This window comes from Rhamphochromis sp. 'chilingali', assembly GCF_963969265.1.
Source record: "Rhamphochromis sp. 'chilingali' genome assembly, chromosome: 11".
Taxonomy (NCBI): Eukaryota; Metazoa; Chordata; class Actinopteri; order Cichliformes; family Cichlidae; genus Rhamphochromis; species Rhamphochromis sp. 'chilingali'.
The window spans coordinates 14,294,855-14,316,816 of NC_137938.1; the positions used below are offsets into that span (position 1 = coordinate 14,294,855).

General features: G+C 41.0%; 2 protein-coding genes across 3 annotated transcripts; one reads left to right on the plus strand and one right to left on the minus strand.

Annotated features, from left to right (window-relative positions):
- Positions 1-182: 182 nt before the first annotated feature.
- Positions 183-21,861, minus strand: hpn (hepsin). 2 transcript variants are annotated; one of them, XM_080895876.1, is made up of 14 exons: positions 21,675-21,861; positions 21,477-21,512; positions 19,544-19,686; positions 11,352-11,459; positions 11,130-11,171; positions 10,773-10,902; positions 10,567-10,686; positions 10,337-10,377; positions 9,885-10,050; positions 9,382-9,572; positions 8,374-8,469; positions 7,973-8,115; positions 7,625-7,789; positions 183-1,812 (listed from the first exon to the last, which is right to left on the minus strand). In XM_080895876.1, the coding sequence occupies exons 3-14, from the start codon at positions 19,578-19,580 to the stop codon at positions 1,768-1,770; spliced, it is 1,284 nt and encodes a 427-aa protein (XP_080752002.1). In that variant the 5' UTR covers positions 19,581-19,686; positions 21,477-21,512; positions 21,675-21,861; the 3' UTR covers positions 183-1,767. The 2 variants fall into 2 exon arrangements, with proteins under 2 accessions (XP_080752002.1, XP_080752001.1); XM_080895875.1 differs by having other exon boundaries at positions 21,477-21,554.
- LOC308405331 (uncharacterized protein C14orf93-like) lies at positions 2,857-5,291 on the plus strand. Its single transcript, XM_080895878.1, has 7 exons — positions 2,857-3,751; positions 3,946-4,007; positions 4,107-4,204; positions 4,286-4,404; positions 4,535-4,852; positions 4,959-5,017; positions 5,107-5,291. The coding sequence occupies exons 1-7, from the start codon at positions 3,668-3,670 to the stop codon at positions 5,213-5,215; spliced, it is 849 nt and encodes a 282-aa protein (XP_080752004.1). The 5' UTR covers positions 2,857-3,667; the 3' UTR covers positions 5,216-5,291.
- Positions 21,862-21,962: the final 101 nt, after the last annotated feature.

A 21,962-nucleotide genomic window follows, 5' to 3' on the forward strand; every position in this document is an offset into this window, starting at 1 on the left:
CAATTTTAGCTGACAGGGAGGAGGAGATTGGCGCTTTAGGAATTTCTTCAAGAATAATATTTTACTATTTACAGACAGGACAAAGTGTGACTTTCTCAAGAAACATCACAAACGAATCCAGGTCTCGATATTCTTCCTGTGGGTGCAGGGGTGTACGCTGTGCAGTGGCAGAGTACTCGTGTTATTTCTGTTAAGTCTGGGTTACTGTAAAACTGCTCTGTACTGTTATTTTATTTAGCTGAATTTATTTATTTAGCTCGAATGAATGAACAATGAATATTGTTACAAGATGCCTGCGGCCAATTAAAGCTTTATTTCAATGCAACACTCAATGCAACAATTACATTTTACAATATTTATAGTATGCACATGATAAATCCTGTAAGTGTAAAACAATTTTATTCCACATGGTGGTCCGAAATAGTAACTATTAGACTGAACAGACTTGATTGAACTGTAGTACTTCCTGCTTGGTAAAATCTGTTTACAAGTCAATCTTACCACTGACGCCTACATCATAAAAAGATGTTGATGTTCTTGATGTAGAATATCGAATCATTTATTTGGGTCATGTATAAATTCAATTTTCAGCAGCCACTCTAATAAGTAAGAACAAAACCAAGATATACAGTAATGTGTGTGCGTATATGTGTGTAGGAGGAATAAAACCAGTTAATGTGATGGGACACCTTTAGCATTTGAAAGTTGAAAGTCACAAGTAGAAGTATAAAAGTCTGCAACGTACATATTTAATAAGAACATGATTATAGTCGGTATTGCACTGTTGGCTCTTCAGATCAGCAAGTCTTTTAGACATGTGTAAAATGTCACAAATAAACATCTACATAAACAAGACACTGACTAATATTTACAAGGCAACAACAAAAAACTGATTGATTTTAACTGTAATCTGTATGATTTATTATTATTTTTATTATAAAAAAGTAAAGCTACTGCATATAAAAAGATATGGCGTGTATCACACACGTACAGGTTGAACTGTAAATGACTGTTATGAGTTTTAAGTTTAAAAAACAGAAACTCCAGGATTTCTCTACATGTTAATTAGCACTAATCTCTAGTTTTCTGTTAAGACCAAAGTACTTTAAGTATTTAGTACTAATTGATGATGCAGGGTGCACTCACTGTGGCTTGCTGAGTAGAAGGCTGCAGGAAGACCAACACTGAAGAAAGTGACTTGTGTGGGGCGAACAAATAAAATCTCCACATAAAGAAGAATTTCATAAAATGAGGCTTGAAATTACATCATGAATTCTTCAAACAGACCTTATAAGTACGCAATTAACTGATGTTGTATTTATAGGTTTACTTCTGGTAACTTTTTTTTTCCACAGAAATGCAAAGAAAATGGTGTCAGAAAAATAATGTAGTTTACAAACTGTAGTGGTTCTGATTACTACAGTGAATCAGTAAGCTCATCACTTGAGATCCTCATGTCTGGGCTCTGTCTGTGTATCCCTGCAAAGACATAAGCCTCTGTTAACATTTGATAATATGTACGGTATGAAGGTGTGACTGTGTCACACCTTCATGTGTGTCCAGACTTTTCACTCTACAGTAAAGGCTCAGAGAGTTGTTAAAATCCTCAGAAAAATGCTTCAGTGAGAATGGAAGGCTTGACGAGAGGGGAACATCACAGCCTTGTTTCCCCCTGTCGTAGCACCTATGTAGTCACAGTATCACTTATGGGGACTGTCCATTTTGTCATCCAAGAGTGGAAAAAGCAGAAACATGAAAGCAGGAATCTCATGTCCGTGCCATTTTATGAACACCAGGTGAGTTTTGATAGTTCTGAGGAAAAACAAAAGCAGAATTGAACATGTTATAACAGGATGAAATTCTTAATTGTATCATTCTATTCATCTTAAAACATCAATATTCAGCAACCCATCCAAAACATTAACTTCAGGTCTTCTCATCAATTTCATGGGCACAGGTATATAACCAAGCACTAAGACATGCAGACTGCTTCGACAAACATTTGTGACAAAATGAGTCGCTCTCAGGTCTCAATGTAACACTAAATATTCCACAGTTAACTGTTAGTGGTATTATAACAAAGTATCCCTGATTGGGAAACAACTGCAACTCGGTTCGGTGAAGGGGGGATTATGGTGTTGGGTTGTTTTTCAGGAATTGGGCTCAGCCCCTTAGTTCCAGTGAAAGGAAACCTTAAAGCTTCAACATAAAGAGACATTTTATAATGGACTGCATTTATATAGCGCTTTTCTAGGCACCCAAAGCGCTTTACATTCCACTATTCATTCACACACACTGGTGCAGGCAAACTACAGTTGTAGCCACAGCTGCCCTGGGACAGACTGACAGAAGCACATCGTGCCAACACCAGTACGGTAAAGTGTCTTGCCCAAGGACACAACGATCAGGACAGAGAGAGCTGGGGGATTGAACCAGCAACCTTCCGGTTACAGATGAGCTTCCCAACCCCCTGAACCACGGTCGCCCCGTGGCATTTTAGACAATTTTATGCTCCCAACATTGTGGAAACAGTTTGAGGATGATCCCTTCCTGTTTCAACATGACTATACACAAAGCAAGGTCCATAAAGACATGGATGAACGAGTTAAATGTGGAAGGCTGACCTCCACAACGTCCTGACCTTAATCTTACAAAACACCTCTGGCATGAATTGCTGCAGAGACTGCGAGCCAGGCCTTCTCATCCAACATCAGTGTCTGACCTCACAAATTGTGCAGGCTCATCAGGCCAGGCAGTGTTTTTCCAGTCTTCTGATGTCAAGTTTTGACGAGCCTGTGTAGTCTAATTTTTCCATTCTTTGCTGGCAGGAGTGACACCATCACTCCTGTGGCTGGTGTGCATTCAGAGATCTGCATACCTCTGTTGTAACAGGCCGTTGCCTTCCTATCAGTTTCTCCATTCTGATGTTTTCTTGAACTTCAGCAGGTTATGTTGCCCAACATATGTAAACACCACCATTGTGTTTCTGTTATTATTAGAAGATAATAAAATTCAAGTAATACAGTAAAACGCTAATAAGAACATCACCACATGAAAGTGGGGGTTTTGAAGTAAGCAGCACAGTGAATTGCAGCAGAGGTGCAGGTAGAGATCAGGAATTTGTAGGCAGCACATAAAATCAGGAACTGCTGGGAATCTATGTTGAACTTGAATTTCAGCTAGTTTTGCATGTCAGAGAAGCCTGGCACCACCCAGGTAAGGTGGAGGCTTTCACACGCAAATGAAAATGCTGTAAGTTATAAAAATGCAAATGAGGTTGGGGGCGGGGGGCGCCACACCGGCCGGGAGTACCTGTGACCTTAGCCTCGCATATAATTGGATGAGGTTTCCATGTGACCAGGATCTTGCAGGTGATTGGAGGAACCTCGCGAAGAGCGTCTCTTATTACCATATGAGCATGTTATTCTCCGCTTGGTGAGAAGTTGTCAGGCTGGGTAGATTTAGGACACCGTGTGTTGGCGGCTTGGATTTTCCGTGCAATGCCGGGAACTCCCCGCACAGACCGGGGCTGGCTGCTCCGGACAGCAGAGACCACAAACTGCTCACTGCTGTGAGAGGGCTGTCTCGTCAGCTGACTCGGTTTGCTGCTGATGTGAATGACCAACTAACAGCGGTAAACGCAAAGCTGCACTCCATAGACGAGAGGATGACCGCTTTAGAAGAAGTAGTGAACTCCCGCGCTTGTGTGGAGGAGAAGAGGAAAAGACGGGCGCACAATCCCAAGATTGCGGTATGTATGTGTGCATGTATGCGGCGTGTGCGTTAAGGAGGCAGAGGAGAGCCGCACAAACACCCCGAGCAGGAGAGGCAGAGAGAAGCCACCGCTAACTGCTAAGCTCTAAACGACTAGCACATCTGACGAGCTGGGAACAGCTGGATGAGAGAGTTTGTTCATAAAGTCAATTATGGTGTTTTATTTTGTAGGAGGCGGTGCGTCGTTTTCATAACGCCAAGGGAAATCGCAAGCGCTATAATCCCGAAGAAGGGTGAGATATTATGTCGTGTAAGTTGTACAGGCTGTATAATACATATATACATATATATCGCAATGTGATCGCTGACGTGTAAACATCTGGATTTCGCAGACTGAGCTCGCCTCACAATGAGGCAGTCACGTCTCATTTGGTCCAAGCTCTGGCTGAAAGTCCGGATTTGCACAACCTGGCTAGAGATGCCATTCTATGTAAGCACTGTTTGTGCTTTACTCTTTTACTGTAGCTTTGTCTGTTTCCAGGTTTGTGACATGCTCTCTTAATGGTTCCAGCTGCCTGTAAAACATACTATGAGACCATACGCAGGAATTTCCGCTACAGCCAGCCGGACCTTGCAGCCCAGGCTGAAGCAATGAAGACTGCAGCCCGCAGCCGTCAGAGAAGGAAAAGGGTAAAGTTATCTGATGTGATTTAAACTCACTGACAGTACTGCTGCACTGTTTTTCAGTCACATTAGTGCACAAACTGTCACCACACAGAGGTTGCACATCCACAACTGTATGTACTGCTTCTGCTTACAGCTGCTGGAAGCCAGGCAGGGAGTCCTCAGTGCAGATGAACTGGACTTCTGGAGGGGTGTAACAATTGATATGATGTCCGAGGAGGAGGATGGTGCTGTTGAAGGGGTGGCTGGGTGGATTGTTAGGCCTCCTTCCTTTCGAAGCAAAGAACTCACCGATCTGTGTGCGACTCTTCAGGCTAGATTGGAAGCTAATCCAAAATACACATCTACACATCACAGACGTCTGCATATTGGACCGGATTCAGACAGAAATCCTCCAAACGCATACAATCCAGATGCAGCAAAGAAACATTTCAAAGAGCATCTTATCCCCCAGGTTGGGTGATGGTTTTATTAACAACTGCATAGCACTCAAGCTTCCTTATAAGAATATAGATGAAAAAGATTATAATCCAGTTTGTGTCTTGGTGTGTTTTTTATAGAGAGCTATGAATCATCACAACTTTGAGAACGACTGCACTAGTTACAAAACTGAAGAACTGTAAGTTTAAAAACAAAAGCATGAGACACATTTTTCTGTTTAAATACCTGCTGTATGTTTTATGATGTATTTGCTTTGTGTTTTGACAGACTGAGCTCGCCCGATGACACAGACTTGCCTCCTTTGGACGACGCTCTAGCTGAAAGTCCAGAACATCACCGCGTGGATAATGAGATCCTCCGTGTGACTGTGGCCTAATGAAATGAATTAAATCTCTGACTGAATGTCACCTCAAGTCAATCTCCACACTACCACTGACCTGTATACATGGGGGGGGGGGGGGGGGGGGGGGACTAGAACGGCAGAGCTGAAATTAAAAGGAAATGCTCTTTTGAACTGGTCCTGAGCCTCTCTATCACAGTATGACATGAAGCCGATGTACAACAGTCCATTCTTTCCTTTTAGTGTCTCAATTTTTCCTCTCAGGAGATCATCAAGCCTCTGAGATACAGCAGTTGTTTTATTTTTTTATCACACAATTATCCATCCATTTTCTTAATCATTGTCACAGTTGACATAGGATGACAAGCAAATCCATTACAAAGCTGCAGGAAATCACTCTCTTATCCAAACCTGCTGCCAGTTTGAAATTAACCCGACAAATATATTGTTGGGTTCTGGAAAATCGTGAAGAAGAAGCAACCAGCAGGATTTAACCAAGAACTTTGTGGCAATGTTCAGGCATCAACATGGTTCAATGGTGGTCACATCCTAGAGACCGCTCTGAGGACTGCTGTCTACATGTTGTAGCTGATTATGGTCATACATGACTGGCCTGTGGACTACTCTTGTTAGTGCTGTTATTGGTCGTTGCCAGCAGCAGAGAAGAGCAAAGTTAAAACACAGAAAGAGCAGAAGTGAAATAGTGTCCATTGTGTCTGTTCTTTTCATGCTTTATGTTTTTGATATGTCTCTCGCGCTTCTCTCGTTTGTGGTGAACACCACTGTTCCAGCCCACTTTTCAACCAGTTAATGTTCAACCACATTGAGGGTCCATGGAGGACGGCACATATTCATGTTTGCAATAGTTGCATACCCCTTTCCCTAGTCAAATACCTAAAAGCAATACCATAAAACAGGTTTTTAACTGCTGCACCACTGTGCCACTCCATGAAACACTTTGTGAGATAAAGTGAGTGTTGTTTTAAGTTTTATGCTTGCCTATTTATTCAAGCTGACTTTGCTCTTTATTGTGTTTTTGCGCGTGTGTGTTTGTGTGTGTATGAGATCATGTTGATGGTGCTATAAAAATCTACTTTATTATTACTAACTGATCCAGTAGTTTCAGCTGTATTTGCATATTTGCACTTTCTGCTCACAGGAAACATAAATATATAGTCTTGGGTGTAACTGCAGATTTACAGGCCTGAGGATGTCAGAAGTAAACCCACCAGTTCGTAGGTCTGGGAACATTATTGCCAAAAGTACTTGCTTGTCTGCCTTCATATGCACAATAGCTTGAGGAACATCCCATTCTTAAGCCATAGGGTTTAATATGATGTTGGCCCACCCTTTGCAACTCTTCTGGGAAAGCTTTCCACAACGTCTAGGAGCGTGTTTATGGGAATTTTTGGCTATTCTTCCAGAAACACATTTGTGAGGTCAGACACTGATATTGGACGAGAAGGCCTGGCTCACAGTCTCCGCTCTAATTCATCCCAGAGGTGTTCTGTCGGGTTGAGGTCAGGACTCTGTGCAGGCCAGTCAAGTTCTTCCACACTAAACTCGCTCATCCATGTCTTTATGGACCTCACTTTGTGCACTGGTGCAGATTCATATTGGAACAGGAAGGGGCCATCCCCAACTGTTCCCAGAAAGCTGGGAGCATGAAATTGTCCAAAATGTCTCGGTATGCTGAAGCATTAAGGTTTCCTTTCATTGGAACTAAGAAATTGAGCCCAATTCCTGAAAAACAACCCAATGCCATAATCTTCTTTCCCCCAAAGAGAGTTGCTGTTGTTTCCCAATCACTTCCATATTGTTACAATATCACTAACAGCTGACTGTGGAATATTTAATAGAGAGGAAATTTCACAGGTGGAACCCTATCACAATAAAACACTGGAATTCACTGAGCTCCTGAGAGCGACTCATTCTTTCACAAATGTTTGTAGAAGTCTGCATGCCTCGGGGCTTGGTTTACACACCTGTGGCCATAAAAGTAGAATCATTGACACCTGAAGTCAATGATTTCTATCAATGCAATATAGTGCAACTGCAATACAAATATAAATCAGGAATGTGTAGTCCAGAGGCTTCTGACAAGTCTCTTTTGACACAGACTTGTGATTATGAAGGTGTTTACCTAAGCCTGTATAACAGTGGATCAGTATTTATGACAAATCACAAGTGATATTTCTTGGTGGCTTCTTCCAGTGACAGAATGTGAGCGAATGTAGTCACTCCTTTTCAGATGCTAATTAGATGTGTTCAGACTTCCAACCCCATCCCCTGCAAGTGATTCATTCTTGCACAAGTGAACATCACATGTTGCAAACAATTAAGATCGAAAGTGCTGGGACTGAAGGAGATTTGGCTGAGTGGATGGGGCTGCACAGACAGTTTTTATGCAGTGTCCGATGAAATGAAAAATGGCAGGACTCTTACCCTCATGGCTGAGGATATCCAGGGCAGAAATCGGGACACTCTTGTGTAGACACCAGGTTTCTTGGACATGGCACAGCCAGTTCCCCAGCTCACTACTCCTAGCAGACGATATCGAGTGGTCTTGGACAAGCAGTCTTCAGCCACAAAGGGTCCACCACTATCTCCCTAAAACAACAGACACACACTCACATTTTAACTACCCATGGGAAAATATAAGAGAAAATCACATGCATGACACTGATATAACATCACACCAGTACGCATGCCAATTTATATTCATGCCAGTAAAAGAAGGACTTATCAGACTAAACAAAAGTAGACAGAAATGCTGCATGAGCACAATCTGACCTGACAGGCATCAGTGCCTCCTTTCTCATAGCCAGCACAGAACATACTAGTAGTGATCTGGTTGTCGTAGTAGTCAGGAGCATTGCAGACGGCGTCACTGATGATGGGGACATTGGCTTCCTGTAGAACATCTGCTAGATGGCCTATAGTTTAGAATGATCAAAATTTAAATATGAGCAACTGTGTTTTTACCTGAATATAAACAGTCACGTATGAATAGTTGTTATCGTCACGCTACTGAAACCTTTCCCATTATATTTATGTTATTGTTATTTAGTGCACTGCAGTATTCATGCAAAATATGATAAGTTTAAATACAAAAACAACGACTGAATGCAAGAAGACGACGTTCTATAGAAATATTACCAAATTTATCAATAACTAATGTAACGTATACTCACCATAGTACCCTACATTTCCCCAGCCTGTCACTGTTCCCATCTGTCCATCTATCAGCCTTTGGCCATATGCAGGTAGGCAAACAGGCTGGATGTATTCTACACACAGAGACAAACATGAAACACAAACAAATATTTATTAACAAAACAAATGCATACATTTAATGAAAATAGCAGGCAGTTGATTTTGTCACATTTCATTAACTCATGTCACCCCCTGAAGAAAGCCAGCCATTCCTACCTTCCCTCTTACTTGATTCCCCCAAACCCCTCAGCTGTTCCCCTTTCATTCATGCTTGCTTGTTGACATCACCCAAAGTGTTTCCATCTTTTCTTTTCTTTTTTTGCAGTTCTAAATGTTGAACACTAGATGTCAGACATGATGTACTGGAATAACACTTGTAGTAGATGACAGCACAGAGATGTAACAGTATCTGACGCACTTCATCTCCTATCTGCAGTCTTTCTCAATTAGAGTAATTGAAGTAATTAGTTCAGTGCCTATAAGGTATCGTCACATTAGATTTTTAAAAACCTGTGATTAATTATTTCATATTTCAGAATTTTGAGTGAGTTGTTTGATACTTTTTCCAGTATTTTATTCAGTATAAATACTGTTTATGCTCTGATATTTATTTTCTCCCCCCCTAAAATCTTGTAACTAATTGATTGTAGTAATTCTAGTCTATCACATTACCAAGATGTGTGTGTGTGTGTGTGTGTATGTATGTATGTATGTATGTATGTATGTATGTATGTATATATATATATATATATATATATATATATATATATATATATATACATATATATATGTATATATATATATGTTTTTAAAATATGTAAAATATTCTGCACACAGTGCTTGTTTAAGTTTTAGTGTCACCCTAAAGCATCAGGAACAACCAACAGTTGCAATTTTTTTTATCCTGAAACAATTATGTTGGATCAAATTTAGGAGGTAAGTTACTGAAACCAGGCAGATTTTGATGATGTGCAAATGCGTCCTACCATTGAAAGTGAGAGGCTGAGTGAGGGCCAGGACAGCGATGTCTCTGCTGTTGTCGTCAATGTTAGCATCTACAAAGGGCAGGTAGCTGCTGTGGTAAACAATGGTCTTAACCTCCGCTACGTTGGCATTGACAGGTTTATTGTAGATGGAGCCCAACAGCACACGCCAGCGATTAACAAAGCGATACCGCCTAGCATTAGAAGAGCAAAAATAGGAGAGCTGTGATGTGTTTTTTTATGCACACAAACATCTAAATTTACATGCAAACACTACGTTAAACAAAACAGCAGGCAGAGCAGTCTGATGATTGTCCCTATGTGGCGAGGGCAAAATACACACACAGCTATGTTGAAAATGAACTTTTCATAGAAGTAAAATTACAGTTTCATTCAAACTGTCTGTACAAATTTATTAAACTTTCATGTATGCCTTGGATTTTCCAAAAAGCTACAATAATCCATCAAGCTGTTGTTTCTGTGTTAAATCTATCTGTTTCACTTACTCTGGGAAGCAATGAGCTGCAGAAACAATCCAGCGGTCTGAGATAATGGATCCTCCACACTGATGAACACCATCGTACTGCAAACTGACTTGCCAAGGCCAGCTGCCGTGCCTGGCGTCCACACCACCCACTATACGGTCTGCCGCAAAACTACGTCTGCCGCAGTCTGGTTTAAGATAGTAACAGTGAGGAAAAAGACCAGTTACTTTTTAAACTCTAGTTGAAAGACTGATATATTATGGACAAGAAATCAATGAGAATAGCTCCATTTAAAAAAGTAAACAAAGCAGACAATAGCTTAATAAATACATGTGAGATTAGTAGAAAGAAGACAAGAACAGACCGTGTCTGGGAGCTCTACACACCGGGGTGAAAACAGTGTTGGTGTTGGGTGTCGGTGTATAAAGTGGGCCAGTGTGTCAGACAGAATGAGTGGAGATCTGCGATCTTACCTTGGCACAACAGTGTGAGAACTTCCCGGCTTTCACAGTCACTGAAACAAAGACGGACAGAGTTAGTAACAACCTGACACAGAAAACATCCAAAAACTGAAGCCAGTGTTCGGCTGTCCTCTATGTTAACAGAGAAGACGAGTGAAAGAAGAGACAGGAAGAGCAACAGAGAGGACAGTGTAGTAGAAGGGCAGACCGCTGACAGACAGCCACTCAGGTGTATGCGTTACCATGGATACAATGAGTCTTTGATTTTCTTGCCATAGCTGAGCTCTTCCTGTCTGACGCAGAAGAAGTCTCCAGCATCGCCGCTGGCCTCTGACACGGCTGTGACTGAGTAATTCACCACGCTGAAACAAGCACGCGCACACATTAGTCCCGAGGATGACAGTGTGTCACACTGAAACAACGAGATACAACTGTGAAATTACCACACCTGACAAATCCCACTTCTTCACAGCTGATGCTAGCTAGCAGTTCATCAACTGGGGAGGAACACACCTGACGCCACCTCCTGTGAGTGGAGTCGAAGACTCTGAGATGCTGGTCAGGTGAATTTACCTGAACTGTGGAGAGTTGTAAGAGCAACTTTTAAAACTACTGGTCCAATAGCACATACTCCTGTAATGTAGTATATATATATATATATATATATATATATGTGTGTGTGTGTGTGTGTGTGTGTGTGGGGGGGGGGGGGGGGGGGGGTGGAGGGGGTTCTGACGGTATCACTAATTAAAGAATGAAGAAAAAAGAAAGAAAGACATACATTCAAAGCTATCAGTAGACTCACCATCATACTGTTCTATGTCTTCCTCCATTGTGCAATATGTAACTACAAAGTTTAATAAAAACAGCACATCAGTCTGTTACAGCAAACAATGAAAGCATTTGCATCATCAGACAGAGCACAGAGCACAGAATATCAACTGCTTGAAATATCAACAATAACAGATTATGTTCGTCAACACTTTTGAACCAAATGTGTGTAGGTGTGCAAGAACTGCAGTCTGACCTACGGCCCAAACGGCTGCTCCAATGGCTCCCAAGGTCATCAGCGTTACACACACTCCAATTACCCGACAGGGGGTCAGTACACAGGTCAGAGAGATGCCCCTGCTCCCTGCACACACACATTTGAGGACACACAAACAAGCATACATAAAATAGCAGAGGATAATATAAAAGCATCTTTGCACAGCAACACACTGACAAGCACAAAAGCTCGCATGCTAACATGCTTGTGCAGCACTCCAGCTTTTAACGTTACATAACACACCAACAAATACACTTTGCTGAAAAGGTGATGAAATCTAAAAGAGTAAATAGTGAGCTATACTAGCTGCGTAGCTGCTGTGTAGTTCATGTTTTTACTTTCCAGCTGCCCTTCAAACCCTCACAGAGATGGCTCAAGCCCCAGTGAGAGCAGACATACAGCACATTCCCTGGCACAAACTGAAAAGTACAAGTGACACTTACTGATCAATAGTCTAAAGTCTAGGATTTCTCCACCAAGCAAGAACAAACTCTTCAACTATGATATAGTGCCAAAGCTGTCCTGAGTGCACGTACTGTCTGTTTGTGTTGCACCTGCACTGGGGTGTCGCTCTCAGTGTTTCCCCTCCTGTCTGCTTTTCTCTGCTGTGAGAACAGCTTGTCAACTTGACCTTGAGTAATTACTCATTTTTCATTGCACACATGTGATGGACTGAAAACCTAACAGTATTACAGCATTTTAGTATGCAAGTCTCAAGTTCCTGGTATTGTGTCGGGTTGCTCACTGTCATGATCTACAACCATTTGGTCTGCAGTTTGTTGTAACAGTTTCATAAGTCCTGTTCTTGCTTTGACAAGTTTGTTAAACTTCACTCAAATAATAATAAAGAAACTCGTTACGATAACTGTCAGTCTGCCATGCAATCCCTTATAGTGAATTATATGTCTCCCCGTGTCTCTTCCCACTACCAACCATTTACACAAACCCACTGTCGTTACAATCTTCATCAAGGTTATAACTACAGCACATCTAAAATCAGATGACTTGCAGCTTCAAATCTTTACTACTGTACTTCCACTTCTCCTCCTCCTTCATGTCCTTGGCATCCACAGTGATACAAGTATAAATAAAATACCCAACCACACTGACTATATCAACTTATATTTCACTTATGATATACTTAAGCACACCAGCATTAGTATAGTTATTAACTGGCCATGATGAAACTTATGGAAATACTAAACTGTAATATGTCAAGTGGCTACTTGAGTACACAAGTGCTTCACAATTTGACAAGTCATTTACTGTACTGTAGCATCTTTACCTTATAGTGTAAAGAACCTTAAAATGTACTCCTGAATTTAATAATAAGAACACCGCATTCTAGCCTCAGCTATGTGAACAAGTGTTTAAAAGTATTGCTGGTCATTTCACGTTCAAGTCGTTTAATAAAGACAGGAATACAGAGATCTAAGCTCGTTTTAGATCATGGGGACAGATGCAAAGATACCTACATCTTGTGGTCATAAGTTTACAAACACTCATCATGGGCATTGTGATTTGAGGCTTTTCATTAATTTCCTTGATCACTGTACGTATGCTGTACAGTCAGTGGAATGACTGTACAGCATACGTCTTTAAAGTATCTAAAAAACAAGAATTTGAACGATTTCTTTTGGATTTTCTCAAATCCACACAGCATCAGGAGCTGAATATGTACACTAATATTAGTTAAGTTTGAGGTCAGGGCTTTGAAAAAGCCATTTCAGAAGCTTAACATTACTATACTTTGTACATTCCTAAAACTTTTGATGTGTGCCTGGATCCTTGTGCTGTTGGACTATTCAGCTGTGTCATAGGTTCAACCATCTAGCTAATAATTTGAGGTGAAGAACCTGGAGGCAGTCCATCTTCGTTCTTTCATCACTTTGTCCAATGTATCAGTACCACTGGCAGCAGAACAGCAATGATGCTACCACCACCATACTTGACAGCTCATACATTTTTCTTAGGTTTGAAAACCTCACATTTTCACCCTCAAACATATTTATTGCCATTTTAGCCAAATAGTTCAATCTTTGTCTCGTCTGATCATAACATGTTTGTCCAGAAAGCATTTGGCTACAAGTTTCGAGCTTGAAGATGTCAATTTTAGAAAAGGAACTTCCTTCTTGCTCAGCACCGACTGACAAAGTGATGACATATCAGAATAACTTGTACTTACATGCAATTGCTTAAACTGAAGATCCTGTACTCCGCAGTAGTTGAGAAATGGCCCATTACGTGTCTGGAATGAACTTCCAGATCTTAATCCTACTGAAAATCTGTGTTCTGTGTTTAAAGGCCAGTTCAATGTCAGGAAACCAACCAACTCTTCTGCTGTGAAGAGTGGTCACATGTCCAGCCAGAATTATGCCAAAGCTTGTTTATGATTGTAAAAAGCATCTGGTCAAGGTGCACGCTGCTAATAGACATTTAATCAATATTAGTGGGAGTCTGTGTAACTCCAAAATAAATACAAACTTGTGCACTCAATTATTGTTTTTTAAGTCATTAAAGATGCATGCTGTACAATCGTTCCACTTTTAAAAGAGAACAGTTCATAACAAAGCCCAGAAATTACCATGACATTCCCTAAACATGATAACCATTTCAAGATGTCTGAGTAATGAGTGCACTTTCAACAATATGTCTCATTTTTCTGCATATTTTTAGTCTTTACATGTCACCCTGGCTCCTTTGCTTGACTACCTTACTTTGATGTAGTATGGCAGATGATGGATAAACCTAATGATACTTCAGAACACTAGTTTGGATAAATTAACAGTTTAGACAATCTGTCTTATGATGTGACTCATTCTTAATAACAGTGAACAGTATGAAAATTATGCCTGTGTCCTCTGCAATTTTCAAACTGCAAATCCATCAAAGGACCCTTTGGTGGGCGGTTCTGACCTCCAGAGTTCATGCCTGACACATTGAGTTGGCCTACACATGTCACTGAAACAAACATGATCAGGTCATTTTAAAGGGTTCTTAAATGGTTTTCTTATTAGATCTACTCCCCATCAGCCCTCCTGCCCCACAGGTACTGACTTTATGTGGATTTTTCTGTCCAGTATGTGATCAGCAGAAGTGTAACAGCAAAATTTTAAAAAATCTTAAAAATTGCATTAAACTGCATTAAAAAGAAAATATAGTGAGACTGTTCAATTCCACAGTTGCTGAATTTTTATGTTGTTATCAAGAAACGTGACAGTTGTGTAGACTTGCTGATCCAGGGACCTTAACCTTCTACTCTGCTAACTCCTCACACTGCACAACATAACCTCTCCCTGACAGTGGCGGTCCTAGCCTGTTTGGCGCCCTGGGCGAACACTCCCTTGTCCATCTTCCATTGGTTTTAATTTTGCACTCCAGTATGAACACCCATCCCCCAACTCGAGGATCACCACAACATAACCTAATAGACCTACACCTTAGTTCACAGATATGCTTTGTCTAGGGTTTATTTCTTGGATTTCGCACAACCCGGGATTCAAATCATGAATACATAATAATACATTATGGGCTTGGATTTACAACATTATGAATGAAATGTGCTCTATTTGGAAAGAGCTTTTGACCCTTTCGAAGGGTTGTGTGTAAGACTTTAAATCTTCAAACTGTAAATTATAAATTTTAAATTGTCATTGATCCCTTTCCTAATGTATATGTTTATTTTCTTACTCTTCTTATATTTATTGTTTGTTTACTTGCACTGCTGTAACTGGAGCCTCGTCGTCTCGTCTCTCTATATACTGGACTGTAAGTAGCGGAGACGACAGTATAGTTTACTTTGACTTCAGCAGTGAGCAGGTGCACCGAGGGCTCTCGCGCTCACTTTTCGTGTATAGAATTTCGAAAAAACATCGGTGCAAATTATAAGTCTGTATCATGATGTCTGGTGTTTTCGTGTTTGTTGTTTTGTTTTTATTTTGTTTTATTTTGCGAGTTGGTTATTAGACGCCGCTCCAGCCAGCCAGCCAGCCAGAGAATCCCCCGCCGCCCCGCCCTCTCCTCCCTGTGCCGCAAGCAGCAGGCGCACCTCGCAAACGGAGGGCGCCCTTACTCCCAGCAAAAGGGCGATAGAAAACCGATCGGTGCCTATGCCATTCCCAATATGCGCTGGCATGACGTCGAGGCAGCATGAGTACGAGCAATTTTATTTATTTTTTGGTCGATGCCCGTGATGCCGTCCCCCACCATGATGCCACCCCGGGCAACCGCCCGTGTCGCCGGTATCAAAAACCGATACTGCTCCCTGACTAACTCTACCTGTACACAGATGCTTGAAAACTCCCTACGTCTTTCTTGCCTCCTCCCTCTCTTCTCTTTATACCTTTTTCCTTCTCCTCCTCCCATTCCATACCTGTCCTCTCCTCCACCTCTCCTGTCCTCAGGCTTCCCATCCAGCTAAACAATGGTGTTATTGTTCTTTGAAACTGTGAGTAACAGCTGTGACCCAAAGGTCAGAAGGAGATGGTGAAGATAGAAACAGAGGTATAGAGATGTATGATTAAGCTTAACGACCCATGTTTGCTCTTTCACATTTTCTTTCCACCATACCTCAGCTCTAACAAAAACATGCCAAAAAGCTATTTTTGGCTGTTCTCTTTTCACAAAGAAATGTTGTTGGTTTTTACATTAGATGTCCTTCTTGGCACAACCCCACAGGGATTTCTGGATAGAGCCACTACACTACTGCTGCTTTAATACACTGCAGCCCTGAACATTGATAGACATCCAACAGAGACGTGAGACCAAAAAATGTCTAACTCAGTCAGGTCAGACATTAAAGGAGGTATACCCCTCCATCTTCCTATTACAAACTCCATGTGATGGCCAGCTGAGCCCACTCAAGAGACAAGAGTAACTGTCTAGAGAATTCACACTAGTGGGCATAGTGTTTCCTGCCACCTGCACACTCCAGCCATCAACACCCACACATAAATCTAATGTGTTTGAAGAAATGACAAAGCATCATATAGACTTGTTGTTTAGCTACATGTAATCATATTCTACATGTGAATAAAGGTCACTTTCTAACTGTTTCTCTCTCCAGTATACCCAGTTTACATGTGAAACATCTCTAGACTGGTGCCACTCACCCTTCTTGTTCCTCATATTGGCCGTTCCTTCTTTTTTCCAGCTATACTTCCCCACATGCCATTTTCCTAATCACAAAGCAGGTCAGAACAAGCTCTCCATTGTATCTACCTCTACCTGAGACCCACTTTTCTCTTGTGTGTGTGGGTATACATGTCAATGTGTGTATTATGAGGCAGGGCTTTCTGAAATCGCTGTGGTCTTATAGTCGATGATTGGATTAAAATAGTTAATGTTCCTATAAAGCACTGAGTGTAGTCCATATGAATGATATTAGGAATATATGCTACCCTGAAAGAACGCACTAGCAAATCCTGTTCATTTATCTTGACAGCTAACCCAAACATAAAAGCTACTAACAAAAGTTTTTACAAGATACAAAGTCTGAGCCCTGAGCTCTTGCTAACAACAAGCTTAGTCAACAAAAACATTTTAGTTAGTGTGTATTAGCAACATCACTGTTTTGGTGTAATTTTACCATGAATTCCAAATTTAGAGCTGCTACGAAGTGTGTCTGGATAGATTGTTGCCATGGTTTGTTGTCTTTATGGCAAATAAGGGTAAGAATGAATCATAATATAGTACATGACCAATCCACAGAGACGTGCAGATCATCCACAAACTCTTTTATAGTTTCCGATGTCTGTTCTCAATCATGAGTCACATGTTAGTCATTCTGTGGGATGTTGGACGTTATACTTTTAACATCGCATGTAGCATCTGACTGCTGGTTAAAAAGCAACAGCTATGCACCAGATGACAGGTTAAGCCTCCCTAAACCAAGTTAAAAAACACAAAAACACCACACCACATGACTACTGTCATGTTACCACAGTGCATTTTATGATACGCTATACTGCCAAAAGTATTCACTCATCTGCCTTCACATGCACATGAATTTAAGAGACATCCCATTCTTAATCAATAATGAAGAATTTAATTGAATATGTCAGCCCACCCTTTGCAGCTATAACAGCTTCAGCTTGTCTCAGAAGGCTTTCCACAAGGTTTATAAGTGTATTTATTGGACCATTCTTCCAGAAATACATTTCTGAGGTGAGACACTGATGTTGGACGAGACGGTCTGGCTCACAGTCTCTGCTCTAATCCCAAAGGTGTTCTGTCGGGTTGAGGTCAGGACTCTGTGCAGGCCAGTCAAGTTCTTCCACACTAAACTCGCTCATCCATGTCTTTATGGACCTTGCTTACAGAAAAAAATCTGATAATTAATTTCTTTATTTTGCTGTGAACCTATTGTAAAAAAAAATGTGGGTGGGACTTTTATCAGTAGGAAAAACTATAAAAACCTATTTAAACTACAGTTAAAGTAAAAATATCTGCCCTCCGTCACATTTTTAAAAGCTGTTCAGTGGGCCGGATCGCAGTCTGTCCAATTTCAGCCCCCCTGCCTTATGTTTCACACCCCTGTGCTATGCTAATGTTTATTAGGTCTGCTGACCCTCTCCATTCCTTACTGCATTGTCAGCATCTAATGTATCATCCTTTATCCTCTAAGCAGCGACATTTGGACATGGGGAAACCAGGAAGATCAGATATTTATGTAACTGGTTCATCAAAACAGGTCTGATCTTGCTTCAACAAACACATCCCCTGCAATATAAATAGGAAAAAGGTTTAAGGGGTTCGCAAAACGAACAGAGGAATGTCCATCATCAAGTAAGCCTAGGTGTGGTACAGTAGGAGTGGGATAATAACAGTACAGGAGCAGAAAGAGACCTCACACACAGCTAAAGTTACAACACGAGCTATGAGTCATACATGTAGCGGCCATTATCACACAAGACTAAAATTAAACACGAACACAGGAAATATTAATCTAATAAGACAGACACACTATCCTATGAGAAGAGTGTGCTTACACGCATGTGCATATTTCCTTTTCTTTACTTATTCACACTTACGTGGTATATAATCATGTAGAGGTTGAGACAAACACAGATTGCCTCTGAAAGCTGATGACGTACCACCTAATCTTAGCTCAGACAAAAACAAAATTAGCCACAACATATGTGACACACCTAAGATGAAGTGTGTTTTCCATATAATTACACACATTAAAGACGCAGCCTGTGTTTGGGTGGACGCCTTTTCTGTGAGGCATTAGTGGTTCGCAAACCCATGCTGAAACACAGAAAGTAAATTACAGCAAAGCCTTGCCGAAGGAGAAGAACCGAGGAAGATGTGGAAATCATTTTAAGGAAAACTTCATTTCCTGGGAGACTATCGGCTTCAATGCTGGAAAGCTGTGCCTCGTGTAAGGTAAGGAAAGCAACTTATAAGTAGCACATTTAAAAGAGATAAAAACAGTGTTAAAGTACTGTTTTAGGATTAAAATGATAAGAGCTCTTGAAAGGTCACATATTTATGTAGACATCACAAACAGAATGTCACAGTTCATACTGACACAAGTGCCTTTCAGCAATAACATGGCAAATAATCTTATCTTTCCTTCCATAAATTACAGTCAAGTCATTTGCAGCTGTAAAACTTGCGTATAAAACTGTGCCACATCACATTTTAGCTAATACCAAAAGACAGGAGGACATGTGGAGTCTCTGGTTTCTTTTTAATGTTGGTTTTCCCTGATGCTGTTGGAATAAAACAAGAGAACTAAGGTTACAGTAAGTAGTTAGTTTACGATTGCCAAGGGATGATGTTGTTATTGCAGTTAGTATATTGTGTTACAGTTTACCGTGCTAGTGTGCAAAGGACTTTGACATATCAGATTTCTACTTGGGTTGGGTGCTTATTCTTGTTGTAAGAGAAAAACATCAGCCAGTTCAAGTATATGTTTTTCACCCTAAAAGAACCTCAAAAATAACTCCAGTGACTATCATAGAGACAGCCAGCTTTGCAAAAAGCAGTTAATGGTTAACTGTCATGTGGACTGATGTCTCTTCCCAGACACAGAAAGTAGGCAGCATGGGCTGCAGCATGACCAGCGCAGCATTTCAATCTTCAGATATGTATGCATGCATGCATGCGTGTGTGTGGCAGGAGATAAGACTGCAAAGACTTGTATATTTCACATGCGCACTCACCCATCTTTCCTTCAGTCACAAATTTTTCAGCATACATTTGTGCACAACAGGAAGCAACAGTCGACAGCGGCAGTTTCTTCCTTTCTCTTCCTCTCCTTGACTCCTTGAGGCAGATGGTCCAAGTCCTTGGTGCTCCCTTTTGTCTGGCAGCATGACATTGATAGGATTGTGTAAAAAAGATAAAAAATCGATAAAGCGGGTAGTATAATATTGTACTATAGTCTATCTTTGGGCAGAAACAATTCACTCAAAACCTGCTTTGATAAATTTTATGATCTCTAAAACATCTGATCTTTATATTTTCAATTAATTCCTGAAACTCTGAGATGTTACAGCAGCTGTTAGTCACTGACTTTGTTTAATTCGGAGGATGTATGTCTATCCTCTATACCCAAGACCCACACCCATCCAGGCTTTCCAACAAGTTCCTGTTACATTGGGCTCGACTATGAATTACACCCTCACTTGCCACTTTATTAGGTACACCTTGCTAGTACCAGATTAAATCCACTTTTGCCTTCACTACTGCCTTAATTTTTCATGTCATAGATTCAACAATTTGTTGGAAACATTTGGTCCATATCCACTCGACAGCATCACACAGCTGCTGCAGACTTGATGGCTGCTAGGAATCTCCTGTTTCATCACATCCCAAAAAGGCACTCTGTTGGATTGAGATCTGGTGACTGTGGAGGCCATCTGAGTACCATGAACTCATTGCAGTGCTCAAGAAACCAGGCTGAGATGATCTGAACTTTGCAACATGGTTCATTATTATAATATTCATTATTAAGATAATCCACATCATTATACCACCACCATCGACCAGAACATATAAAACAAGGCAGCGTGGATCCACGCAACACCAAATTCTGACCCTATCAGCAGAAATCAAGACTCATCAATCCAGATAATGTTTTTTCAGTCTCCTATTATCCAGCTTTAGATTACAACACACAGGATAAGCCTGTGTGAATTGAAATCTCGACTTCCTGTTATTAACCAATCTGCTTCGAGGTTTGACAAGTTTGGAGATTCTCTTCTGCATACCTTCGTTGTAATGTGTGGTTATCTGAGTTGCTGTTTCCTTTCTATCAGTTCAAAGCAGTCTGGTCATTCTCCTCTGACCTCTGACATGAACACGGTATTTTCTCTCACAGAACTGTCACTCACTGGACATTTTCTACTTTTCTGACAATTCCCAGCAAACCCTGGAGATAGTTGAGTTGGAAAAATCCCAGCAGATTGGCAGTTTCTGAAATACTCAAATCAGTCCATCTGGCATCAACAACAATCTACGTTCAAAGTCACTTAAATCCTTCCTCTTCTCTAATCTGATGCTTGGTTTGAACTTCAGCAGGTTGTGTTAACCATGTCTGCCTGCCTAAATGCATCGGTTTGCTGCCAAGGACCTAAAAATGTGGCTAGTGAGTGTAATTACATGTGCGTAATAACAGATAAGTGGATGATGGTCATTTAAAAATTAGTTACAATTTTTGCTGCTTTTGAAAAAGCACAACATACATACAACATACAAATGAGATCGCTGAGATCTGAAGATCTCATTTAAAGTAATGTATCCTGGCTGTATAAAAGTCTATCCCATTGCCATTCTATACATCACAATGTAAAACCTGTGCTGTGACGTTTGAAAAGTGTTTGTTTGTAGGCTAATATTGGCAGTGAGTATTGGAGACTAATTTAAACCGCTGAGTGTCACTGATTAAACAGGTTAAACAGACCCAAGGGCATTTTAAGAAGCTCGCCATATAAACTTTAAATAATTAAAATATCACTGCCAACTTTAGTTTAGACTATTTCAAATAACTTGAGCAAGGTTAACTCCTTAAGGAGAAAACGAAATGAGCGTGACTGCTAATAACCAACAAGGCTTAAAGACACCATTCAAATCGCCTTCCAGACAATGACTCACCTGTCTGTTTTCCTCAGCTACAGGTGGAGCCTTTCGCTTTAAAAAGATGTACAAATCAAAAGAAGGCCCATAAAACCTCTAATAGGAAGAAATTGGATAGCAATTTTAAACGCCAACACGGATAAATCCAAAACTTTCCGAGCTTTTGCCAAGTAAATCCTTCCCCCCCTTTTTTTGCTCTCTCCACAGGTTACTGACCCCAACAAAGAAGACGAAGAAAAAACAGTAAATAGCCGTTTTCTACGACAGCTCTTCCTGTCAACCAAAACCACCAGAGCTCGCTTCTAACTGGAGAGAGAGGAACATTTGGACGAATTAAAACAAACTTTTAGTTTCGTCGCTCTGTGTGTGCGTGTGCTGTGGTCGTCCTGCGAGCGGTCATCTGCGCACAAGAGAGGGGCACGAGTGACGTCAGCACACGTTTCTGAGTGGACAAACCGCGCGCGAGGGCTCTCTCGGGACCCCTACAGACCTGCCGCAGCTCAA

Excerpts from the sequence above, each read along its gene's own strand:
- LOC308405331 (XM_080895878.1), top strand. The coding sequence starts at position 3,668 with ATGACCGCTTTAGAAGAAGTAGTGAACTCCCGCGCTTGTGTGGAGGAG. Across the intron at positions 4,008-4,106 it reads CGCTATAATCCCGAAGAAGG|ACTGAGCTCGCCTCACAATG; the intron begins GTGAGATATTAT and ends TGGATTTCGCAG. Across the intron at positions 4,205-4,285 it reads GGCTAGAGATGCCATTCTAT|CTGCCTGTAAAACATACTAT; the intron begins GTAAGCACTGTT and ends TAATGGTTCCAG.
- hpn (XM_080895876.1), bottom strand. The coding sequence starts at position 19,580 with ATGTATGCTGAAAAATTTGTGACTGAAGGAAAGATGG. Across the intron at positions 11,460-19,543 it reads TGTGACTGAAGGAAAGATGG|GGAGCAGGGGCATCTCTCTG; the intron begins GTGAGTGCGCAT and ends GTGTGTGTGCAG. Across the intron at positions 10,903-11,129 it reads AGACATAGAACAGTATGATG|TTCAGGTAAATTCACCTGAC; the intron begins GTGAGTCTACTG and ends AACTCTCCACAG.